Consider the following 12488-nt stretch of genomic DNA (forward strand, 5'->3'; position numbering starts at 1 on the left):
CCTGTTCCTCCCCACGAGGCGTAACTGTGATAAACTATAATGCTGTTGGATCTATAAAGCGCTTTATACGCCTCTCGAGGCATCGAAGCACATTAAGCCCCAAACTAAAGACAAGTCCTGTGCAGCCTCTGGTGTGAGCAGGCAGGGAGTAGTTTCAAAATAAGAATTTAGGGTGTAGTCTGCAAATACCCTGTAGATGCAGAATTCGGGGCCATCACCTGTTAGCATCTTTAAAGATACCCTGCAGAGGCAATGTGGGGAAATGCCTACCTGGTGGCCAGCACTACCAACGTGTTCGACAACCCTTCCCTCCCAGCGGGGCTCAAATACTAGCAGTGATTAAGCACCATCAGGAGAGTGTCACTGCAGATGGTAGCCCGATGTCCCCCCACCCCGCACCTCCAGCACCAGGTTTAATTTTACAACAAACCTGTGCACACTGGGAGACTGACGGAGCGACAAGGCGGCACTGATCATGCAGAGACTAAACATTTACTAACTTGTTGTGAAGGAGCAAACAAAAAAAATACACGTTTTAAATACTGTCAGAATAGGGGCACGGACAACGGGAGGGAGGGCGGGCGGAGAAGGCATGGACAACGGGAGCGGGGGATTTTGAAGGCACGGACAACAGGATGATAGAGGTGGGCAGAGACAGCACAGACGACGGAAGGGCGGAGAAGGCACGGACAACGGGTGGGGGTAGGGCGGAAGGTAGGCAGGTAGAGAGACTGCACGCACAGACAATGGTCGGATAGCGTAAACATGGCCCGGCCATTAAAACGTTTTACACGAGAAGCAGAAGTTTAACTTGAAAGCATTTCTTTTATTTTTTGGCATGGGTAGATTTTAGTGATTGCTGCACAAATATACAAGTATTTTCAAATATGGGGATTCCACCTGAATTCCATGTAAACATCATGGGTCTGGCATCAAAATCTTGTATGCCTGGGGAAAATCGGAGCCAATGGTTCTTAGAGGACCACTGAAAAGCCGAAATATTATGGAGCGATGGAAGCAAATATTTTCATTGCTAAATCCCCAGGATATAACCTTTTGAAAGTATTGATTACTTCTCCCAGTGCTCCTCCTTGTAAGTTTAAATGTATGGAATTGAATGTAGTACCACCTATGTCTATCACTTATATCTTGGGAAACAGCTGTACACGGCAGACTGGCTTCTTCAGATTTTTTTCTGAAAAAGATGGGTGGGAACGGTGGACCCTGGCATTTGACGTTTTACTGTTAACATCGGCAGTCAATCTGATTGATGGTGTTGCACAGAGCGTGCCCCAGAGAAAGGGGCACAAAAAAACGACCGAAGCTCTCAAGTTTTCTCTCCCCCGCTATTTGAAATAAAATGCTCTTCCCTGAACATTCATCTGCATTAAATTGAAGCTCTAATTTGAAAGTTTACGTGGCACTGTGTAGATGTTCCTGAAGTGGTTTGTGAATGTAGAACGTGTTTATAGTTGTCATGTTGACGGATTGAACACGGGTTCTTCTGCTCTAATTTCAATATGCGAAGTCCCAGCAGTTTTGCTAAGCTAGTGAAGTATAGAAGCCTACACATTGAAAACCGAAATCTAACATGCTGTGCGGGTGGGGGTAGGGCAGAAGGTAGGCAGGTAGAGAGACGGCACGCACAGACAATGGTCGGATAGCGTAAACATGGCCCGGCCATTAAAAAGTTTTACACGAGAAGCAGAAGTTTAACTTTGAAGTATTTTTTTTTTTTTTTTGGCATGGGTACATTTTAGTGATTGCTGAAACGGGTTTCTCATATCAGTGAAAACAATTAAAGAGGATTACGTTTTTTAACCAAATCCAAAACCACCTCATTATATAAAGCGTCAGAAGTAAAGCATAGCTGGCGCGATCCAGGGCTGGAGGCACCGGTAACCCGATATCCACCACAGAGCAACAACAACCTTCGACGCTTATCAGCGCCGCGCGCCTCTCTGCAGACTCCCCCTGCATTCCAGAGAGGCGCGCGACGCGATCCGGACTGCAATGCAATGCCGAGGAGACAAGACCTGGCCGTGCGCACAACGTTATCCTATGGGAAAACGCTGCGCGCGGCCAGGTCTTGTCTCACTTCGGTGTTCTCAGACTGCTGAGACGCCGACTATAGTTCTCTGGCGAGAACGCGCTTTCAGCGCGTTTCTAGCCGAGCCCTAAAAAACGGCACTTGTTAAATTCTTAGGTACGGAATTGAGAAACTGGAGGGGTTTGACCCTATTCGCTGTGGAGTAGTGTATATCAGACCCTACCCACATACTTGCAGAATTTACCCGCACTGCAGCATTACGCCTGCCACTGCCTGCCTTCACGAAGCATAAATAAAAGTCTGCCTTGTGGCAATGGGAGTGAGGGTTGATGAATGAATAGGACCACTGTCACTATACTAGCAATACAAACAACTTGTGGACTGTACCAGCAATATGCCGAATGGCAAGGTTAACTCAGTGATTTTGACGCTCACCGCCATCTCTCCTGTACCTCATCTGCTAGACTTGATTTTAAACCTTGACAAGGTTAACTGAGCCTTTCATTTTCCCGAGGTCAATAAAGGAATACTATTAAAATGTATAACACCTGTTCTTTACATATCCTAGAAAAAGCAGACATGAGGGAAGAAGTTCTTTAAAGTAACATTATTACTCTGTAAACAAAACTTTCCAGTGGCACTGCGGGTTACTGCTCTATAGATAGCAAAAGCTGCATTCTGGGATCAGTCGTAGAAATAACACTGAAATCCGCAGAGCTTTGCACGACTGTGCACCAATGAAGATTTAATACACACAAGGATTTGAAACAAACCAAATACTGTTGATATCCGCTTTAGGCACAATGGCATATTCGAAATTATGCTAAGTACATCTAGGACATTACACTCCAACAAGCAGCAGCATTGTGTATGGGTTAACGTCTGTACGTCTCTGGGAGGGGGCAGTTTTCAAGGTGAGGTACGTCCTTAGAAGTTTCCAGGTGAGTGTGAACTTTACGCACGTGAGTGAGCTCCAAGTCCTTACAGAACTAGAACTCTCACAGGAAGCCTCAGAAATGGCTCTTTTTACACCGCCTTAAAAATGACACGAATATCCCCAGATGAGCAGTATACTGGCCAGTTGTACTCCTTATAAGCAGGCCCAAACTCTCAACAGTAAATAACGAAGGAACTGCGAAAGCTTGTACCTACACTGCCTGCCTACATATGAGCGATATCTGCAGCGAGTGACATGCAGCGAGTGACATACAGCGAGAAAGCGCTCATCCAGCCTTGGTTGATGAATAATTTATGTCCACATGCAATGCTCACGTCAAGAAAAGAGAATTCCTTTCTAACTCCGGAAGAATTCATTTAAATCAAAGTTTCGAAATTCTGAGCATAAAATACTACATTTTCAAAACCTGACCCAGGACACCCCTGATGACGCAAGAGGCCACTATTATCTATTATGGAGCTATCTAAACAGGTGCCAGCTCAGTGATGGCGCTAGACGAATAGGCCATGTTACATCGCATGCATTTATAACGCATGCCACTACAACGCCGACATACATCGACCACGTTGTTACATCGCATACCATTACAACGCAAGTCATTACAACAACTTGCAGTACGGGGCGCTGGATTTTGGATTAGTATAATTTGTTATTCCAACTCCAGTCTGTGCAACAGTGGAGAATGTGTTGGATTTTACATCCAACACCTTCTGCCCCCTACAGCAAGTCGCGGTAACGACTTTCGTAGTAATGGTATGCGGATTAACAATGCTATCGTTGTAATGACCGCTTTGTAATGGCATATTTTGTATCGCATGCGTGGTAAACTAGGTTTACTCGCTGCCGGTGAGCAGCATACTAAGCAAACAATGCCATGGACCCACAAAACTTTCATTACATTTTTTTTTTTAATCTTACTTTTTCCCTTGAATATGGTGCCTACATAACTTGATTCCCAAAGACGCCCAGGACATATTGTTTGGGGTCAAGGGCAACAAGTTTTAATGTGTATTTTGTCTTTGGGACAAGTAGGCCCAACACCTTGCAGCACAAATACTTTGGCTGCCAGTTTGCAGTACCACATTAAGGATCAGGGAAGGGCACTGCCTGCAGTTAAGTTAATATTTGTGTGCATATGTTAATGCTGTTCAAACTTGTATTTATGGTTCAGTAACCCCTTCCGTGCGGGGCACGTTCAGCGGACGTCGCGTGCACTACCTCGGTAGTGCTGCGCACGTCCGCTGAACGTTCCTGCCCCGCCCGCGCAATAGAACGTTCCGCCCCAGCGCGGAACGTTCGGCGCAGCGGAGGGGTTAATTGAGAGCCTTTATTATTAGGCTGAGCGCTCTCAGTAAATATAAGTTCTGACTGCACTACGGACAGTGGTTCCAGTATAAAAATGTGGACACACTGTTTCAAAGTTTAGCAATATGAGGCTATGCATAATGCTCCTAGAATGCTCTCTGATTAGATGCAAATATTTGCAGAAGCTAGAAAGCAAGATTGATTCTTTGCTTTCAATATAAAATGTTCCTAAAAAATGAAAGTAGGAAAAAATTGTTTTCGCTAAACTACTGTAAAATTTCAGATACCATTTCTTTTCAGCATCATTTTGTAAAATGTGTTGATGCATGCTAGTATTTCCCCAAACTATTCATATTAGAAAATTAGTGGAACCAGTTACAATAAGATTTTGGGAAACAAAAATAAACAAGCTTTGGCAAAGCCAGTAGGTCTGAAATGGTAGTCGACTTTTTAGTTTTGGCAATGCGTGATTTGTTTTGGCGTGCTTTTTGTAAAACCTTATTGATGTGAGAGCTGCCGGACCCTCACCAATATAACAATCATGGGAAAAAGCAAAAATAGTTTTTGGTCTCAAAAAAGCACACACTGCCACATTAGTTACTGGCACTGAACAAAACTACTTTGTGTGCCGATATGCTACTTGTGAAAGAGCAGAATGCTGTCACTCACCGTGAAGCCAGCCGATACAGAGAGAGAATTTTAATAAACACAAAAGGTCATAGTTAACGCCAGACCAAATTAGGGGCCCAATTATTAAAGAAAGTCTCAAAAGTGCACCCTTGGTATATATCCTTGCATTAAGGACAAATATATGGCTTTCGTGAATTCACAAGAATTTACAGCAGTAGGGCAAGAAATAGTACTCCTAGAAAATATTTGTGAACTGCATTTTAGCATGAGCAAATTTGCATGTGTAGATTTGCTCATGTGAACACCTGAGTGTTTACAAGTTTATTTTCCCTCCAACCACTTTTTTCCCCAACTCTGGAAGAAGGTTTACATCTGTCATTGTCAGGAGTAAATTTCCAACATTTCTCAGTATTGGAAAAGATTAGAGAAGAGTTGTTGAAAACCCTTAAAACATGCAAGTTAATAGATTTGCACAGACTCAAAAAGACATTCCAACCCTGGAACTATTGTTTACCACTACCTTCAGTCCCAGTATGTAGATCTGCGGAAACGTAGCAACATAAAGTGATTGCTAGTATTCAAACACTACTATGGTATGAGCCCTGGCATAATCAGAGAGGCTATATAAGAGCTCTTATATAATGAGATTGCTGCCATAATTTGTTGCCGCACAACATGGCACCAAAGGGACAAGTGGATTTTGTTACAGGACAAGTAGATTTATGAAGCAACCTGCCCCATGGACAAGTAGATATTTTAATAAATTCCACACCCCTGATAATGTAATGTAATTACCAGATTCCAATTCCGAAGAGCCGTCGAAGATTTTGAAGTAACTCGATTCACAGTCATGGGATTCAATGTCCAAATCACCAAATTTGATATGCAGTTTTTTCCCTTGGGGGACTTTGATCCGCCTTTCACAGAAAGTGTCATTTGGGTAGGTCCCGGGGTAGTTCTTGGATGCCAACGTGCCACTCTCCTTACCAATCACCATGTGCCCGCACCCATCAGCTGAAACAGAAGAAGCCACATATCGAAGATTAATCAGCATTCAACTTTCAGTTAAAATGTACACAAACATTTGGATGAATGAACTTATGTTATGTTTCTGCCAATAATGTGTGTATGTATGTATATCACAGAAGAATTCAGATCAATTAAAAAAACATCCATTTTGAATTTCTACCACATCCGAGTGCCAGAGGTACCTCTATAATCGCACAACAAGCTGTGTGTAACAGCACCCAAAGTGTCCATGGAACAGAATGTTTCCTACATTTCAGAACTTAAAGAAAACTTACATTTATCTATGATTTTTGAGATCACTAGCACAAAGGAAGTTCGAGGGAAGTCAAGTTGAAGTAGCCAGCCGGTCCCTACCACCATCAAATATGGCCGTGGTGGCGTTTGAGAGGAGGTGTCAAATTTCCACTACATTTAAAGCATGGATTTAATCTCACTAATTTGTCTATCAGGTGCCTAATTTATAAACACAAACTGAAAAGATCTGTACCTTTTTGTTTCATTTTTCATACAAAAAAGGCTCAGTCATCCCCAGATCAAATGAGTTGGGAGAGTAGTTTTTGGCAGCAGCGAGAATATGGAATTTACTGGAAATAATTTTTTTCAACAGGTTTGGTGCCTTTCATCTTTCCAATAATCAAATACGCAAATAGTTCAAGCAGGTTTTAAATTTTGCAAGGACATTAACAAACGTCCAATATCTTTCAATATATATTCTTTTAGCTTTCACCCCCACCACTTTCTTGTGGGGTAAACCAAACAAGGAGATGTGTGATTTTAAGTGCGCAGGTTCGGCTCTTTCAATGGAAGGAGTATCTGACTTGGTTCTTCAGAGGTGGACATTGCTATAAAATGCCTCTGTAAACCATCACTATAGTACCAAGCAAATCTGCTGTATCACTAGGAGCTCGATATATGGGTCTGACTCCAACTGCCCACAGGAAAGTTAACCCAGCATTACAGGAATGATCAGCAGATTAACATGTAGCTCTTGGAGGATGAAAGAGGTTATAACATCCAGCATCCTCATTAAACTGCAAGTTTCTATTGTGAATTTACGTGGAAGAAAGCAATCAATCGTTGTCTTGAAAGCCAGCACCATGGCTGAATGAATGTACATTTATCCAAGCCCTATAAAACATAAGCCCCAGAGATTTGTCTTGGTTCCCTTGAAGGCCTCAGTAGAACACCTTTCTCCCAATGTCCTCTAGGGTGGTTCAAAAATGCTAAACTACTTGGTGCTTCTGACCGGAGAAGACACCACCAATTCATGAATGCTCAAGTTAACATCTTGCACTCCGCCTCACCACGGTCCTCTGGGGCAAAACCTCTTCACCAGCCTGCTTGTGGACCAGCAAAGAACCCACCTTCTCTACAATTGTTCCCTGCATTACATTTCTATGGAATGTAGAGTAGACAAAGTCTTGAGAGCAGAAGGCCTATTAGGAAGCCAAACTAACAGCCTGACATTGAGTCTCAGTCATATTAACCAAACAATACCAGTGGTGGTAACCCTCTTTATCAGAGAAGCTAGGAAAAGTACCAAACTGGCCTGTAAATTCTTAAGAAGCAATTCAGACCAGACATACCAGACCCACAAAAACAAAATACTCAGTGGCAAATACCCAAGACTCACCTCAGCTTCACACACTGGCATACCTCCCCATTTTGCACAAATAATTTCATGCACCACTGTTGAAAGTTAGGCTGAAACCGTCAACATTATCGGCGCCCTCTTGCTCTTCTCGAACCCTTTCACGCACATAAACAGCCGCCATTTTGAACACCATGGCTTCCCTGCCCTTTGCTGATAGCCAGCGCGTCTCTCTCCCTCTCCTAGCCTCGCAGGCAACCCCCCACCCCCCCCCGCATACCGACAACCCCCTCGCCCTCACACGCCTCGGGTCATAAACCCCTCTTCAGCGCAGCTTTGCCTCGGAATCCCATCCTGTTCCCAGCACGACACCTCCCTTCATTCCTTTTATGGTCCCGGGTCCTTTGATACAAACCCCTTTTTCCCTGTGTGCCCGTTTGTCTTCCTCGTTCCCAGGCCACCACCTGACTCTGCGGATACCGTTTATTGCCCCCAGTACAGTAGGAAGCTTCCTCCCATTAAAGGACCCTCGGGTCAATCAAAGCCCCCACCCTACGAGATCCGATCGAACCCCACACATTCCGTGAATCGGCGGAATATCCAGCTGCGCGATGATCATCACCTGTTGTGACCGGGGTGGGGACTTCAACTGTAACTATGTGTGGGAACGGGCCTGAAGGGGAGGTTCCGAGGATGTCTTTCCGTACATCAAAGGATTAACGAGAATGTGTTTCATGCAATAAAGTGATTAACTTATGTATAAGAGGCCAGGCCTCAGAGATGCAGGCAGAGCACCTCAGAACGATACCTGCTGTCTGTTTTGCCGTGTTCTCCTCCGGAGAGAATAAAAACCTTGTTTCCTGCCTTCCAGTCTCCAGCGCCTGCCTCTTCAATAGTTCAACTTCTTTGTGGGTTTAAGAGGCGACACCGCCGGGCAATACTTAAGGATCGTATATTCTGGTTGGTAGCGTCACCCCCTTTTAACAATTGGCGTCCCAAGCGTGGGGCCCATCAGCGACTCGTGGATCCAGTGGGAGAGGTCCTGACGACAGAGTGAACGACTGCAACGATCGGGAACGCGTCTGTCCGATAGACCCTCGTCTGACAGCCGATCATCCGAACTTCACTGGTTCCGAACAGACCTCTGTTGAGTGATCTACGGTCCTGACTGGGAACCATCAGGAGTGCCGCGAGGATAACGGAGAAGAGAGGACGATCGGGCGCTGGATTCGGAAGACAAGAAACTGTCCATGCGGTCCGGGTAAGGTCGTGTAATCACGACAAGTTGCGAAATGATTGCTTGATTGCTTGATTGTTTAAAAATACTAGTATTGCTCTTTTTATTTATTTGGAGATTCACTGTCTGCAAACGGAGAAACAACGGGCTCTCTCTTTGCAAGCAGTGGAGGATAGGTAGGGCAGCAGCCGTACTTATTTTTTTCTCCCCTACTCAATAATTACTTGAAACTGAACTGTTGTTCGCAAAACTATTGTTTTCTGGAGATTCTCTGTCTGCAAACAGGGAAGAGACCACCCTTTTTGCAGATAGTGAAAAGGGTAGGTAACGCAGATCTTTGCGGACCTACTCATTCTCCCCATTGAATATTTATTGGTCTTTTTGTTATTTTGATCCATGAGGTATTCACTGCCTGCAAACAACATAGAATAGAAATATTCTGTCCAGTCTTTGCACCTAGTGATAAGATAGGCAGTGCTGACTTTTTAGTCCCTCGTTACGAGCCGTCATGTCTGTCTTCTCCCCACTGATTAGTAGCCTGTTTAGCCCGGACCGCTTATTAGAGATGGACCATCCAGCCCCGCTGGAAGGCACCCCTAATAAGGACATGTTCATGAAGCATGGATTGACCGCTATAGCCTATAGTAAACTATGGCATAAATATACGAAAAAGGGTCAAGAAAGTCAGTGGCCCCTGATAGGATCCTTCGATGATGATAAAATAAAAACGCTAGAAACTGCCCTGGGTAAAAACAAGACAACACCCACTATGCTTGACAGTTTCGGCATGTGGCGAAAAGAAACTGAACAACGTAAAAAGAAAACTGAGAGTAGGTTGGAAAAAGAGCTGCGAAAAGCAGCCCACCTTGCTGCCCAGAAACTAGAAAAAGAGATAAAGGAAAGAGAGAAAGCTAAACAGAAACTAGAAATGGAAACACCAAGCCAGTGTCCGGTTAGAACTCCCTCCATACTCTACCCTGATTTACCCTCGAAACAACGAGCCAACGAGGATCTACTGTTAGGTCCTCCTATCATCTACATGCCCCCTCCATATGCCCCTTCCCAACCCTTGGCGCAGCACGCGCCACCCCCAGGTACAAACGAAGGTACCGCCACAGCTTCGGCCCCAATGGCCCCTGTGCCAGCCGAACCCCTTGTATTAAAAACCGCATCAACAACAACGTTAGACGACCATGAGACTCGAGGGGCTGGCCCTGCAAGAACAAGCAGACTAAGCAAAGATGAGCGAGCGGGGATCGACAAAATAGCAAGGACACTGGTAGAAAGGAAGGATGATGAAGAGTACATCACAGATATGTTCAGCTCGTATACAGGGAGTCACAGACGACATTTTACCGTACGACTGTGTTATCATGTCTTGAATGCATACGAGGACCGATATCGAGACAACGGTCCCGGGAGCCTAACGACTCTGTACCGGAAGGTCGATATCGGGGATGAGGGCGAGTGTGATGTGTCGGACCTCCTTACGCGTACGCTTGAGGTTTTCCGCCACCTCACTGAACGAGAGCCGGGAGCTAAATCCGCGACCTCCGTAGTGACCAAACCACCAACCGAGCAATCTAACACCATGATGCCGATACGAGAGGCTGCCCCTTACTGGGTTCCTCCCCGAGGTACAGGGACTCACGATGATGCAAACAACCAAGATGCGAAAGGAAGGGTAGTGTACAACTGGGTCTACCAGCCATGGGACCGGCAAGAGATACTGACATTCCGAAAATCTCTACCCGACCTACGTAAAAACCCCACTGCCTTCTATACTGAATTGGGTACAGCCCTGGGCTCAACGATTATGACCCTGGCTGACATCGACTTGTTCTTCGGGTTATGTCTACCAGCTGATGTGTGGAAGCAAATCCGGAAAGTCGACCACCTTGAGCTGTTTGGACAAACCTGGTCACAACTCAATGACCTGGATAAACAACGGGGACCAGGACAAAAGCCTTTGAAATCCATTCTAGACCTTCCAGATAAAATCGTAGAGAAATTAAAAACCCTGATCCCAGAAAAGAAAGTGGACTGGTCGATAGTAACAGCCTGTCGCCAGAAACCCCAGGAGGATGTATCAGAATACTTCTCCCGGTTTGAAACGGTGTTCTCCGATTACAGCGGCCAGGACATGACCACTGCAACCGGACACCATCTGTTTGTCCAGAATTATGTTAAGGGCCTGTCATCGGAGATCTCCCAGAAACTACAGGCCAGCGAGAGTAGTTGGGCAGCCTCCAAACCTACAGCGATTCTCCAAATGGCCCAATATTATGAACATCAGAAAAATGAAAACGATAGGGCAACAGAGAAAAAGAAGAAGGACTTGAAAGAGAGGGTGATGATTGCCAAACTACAAGGGGTGACTATAGGACGAGACCAATACCGGGGAAACTACCAGACGAACGTCCCCAAGACTACATTTCCCCAAGACCGCACTCTGACTTCCTACAGTGGGCGCACAGACCTTAGAGAGAACCAGTGCGCTTTCTGCAAAGGGACTGGCCATTGGAAATCCCAGTGCCTAGTTCTTCTGGAAATGATCAGAAACAAAGACCCCAGGGACGTAGCAAACGGACCGAGACCTAAGGGACAACAGCGAGGGCCCCCAAATGACGCGACTAACGACAGATCAGGCAGACCAAATACGTTCGATCGACCCAGGCAGAACCAATATCAACAATCTGACTATGAAGACACCCACAACTTCGCATAGGACAGCCAAGGGCAAGGGAGGGATCCAGTCGAGCTCTATGTTGACCAGCAGGGCCCTTACGTCACTGCTAAGGTCCTGGGTACCAAGTCACCATTTCTGGTAGACACTGGCGCAACACGTAGTGCGTTATCTAAACGACTGATTCCAAGGGCACCCTTGTCTGGCTCACTCATAACATCGACAGGTTTCGATGGAACGCCCTCCACCAACCCTTTGTCTGCCCCGATTCTCTTTGACGTAGAAAACAACACCACCGACACCACGTTCTTGCTCTCCTCCAATAGCCCTGACGCCATTATGGGACTTGACTTACTGAAACACTTCCGAGCGACGATCAGGTGTTCTCAAGATGGAGTTCGAGTGTTTCTTTACGACAACCCCGTTCTGCTTAGACATTGCTCTCCCCGACACATGTTTTCCATCACCGACGTTGACGCATCCCTGCTTGACACTCTGCCTCCGTATCTGTGGGCCAAAGCGGATTCGGACGTAGGGCGTATGTTAATTGACCCAGTACACATTACTGTCCGACCAGACGTAACACTCCCAAAACTCCCCCAATATCGGATATCGCCAGAGGGCGAGAAGGCATTGGTAATGATTATCCAGTCACTGATAGACGCAGGAGTGGTAGAGGAAGTGGTTAGCAACATTTGCAACAGCCCTATCTTGCCCATTATCAAGAAGCAGGGAGAGGGAGATGAGAAAGCATACCGCTTTATCATCGACCTCCGAGAGATCAACAAAGTGGTGGTACCCCAGTACCCTGTGGTCTCAGACATCACCACCATCCTGACCTTGATTCCATCCACCGCCACCACCTTTACCGTCATCGACCTCAAGAACGCATTCTTCTCCATCCCCATCCACCCAGACAGCCGATATCTCTTCGGCTTTACCCTAAAAGCCCGCTCATATAGGTTTTGCCGAGCGCCTCAAGGCTACACGGAAAGCCCTAGC

The 12488-nt window shown here is 45.8% G+C and overlaps 1 protein-coding gene across 1 annotated transcript in view; it reads right to left on the bottom strand.

Moving 5' to 3' along the window:
• DCBLD1 (discoidin, CUB and LCCL domain containing 1) overlaps window positions 1-12488 on the bottom strand; it is a 233564-nt gene that overhangs the window by 148472 nt on the left and 72604 nt on the right. Inside the window, exon 2 of the mRNA XM_078648486.1 lies at window positions 5739-5957. Coding sequence (XP_078504612.1) covers window positions 5739-5957 — 219 coding nt within the window. The remainder of the gene's footprint in view (window positions 1-5738; window positions 5958-12488) is intronic.

Source organism: Lissotriton helveticus, chromosome 6 (assembly GCF_964261635.1).
Source record: "Lissotriton helveticus chromosome 6, aLisHel1.1, whole genome shotgun sequence".
Lineage (NCBI taxonomy): Eukaryota > Metazoa > Chordata > Amphibia > Caudata > Salamandridae > Lissotriton > Lissotriton helveticus.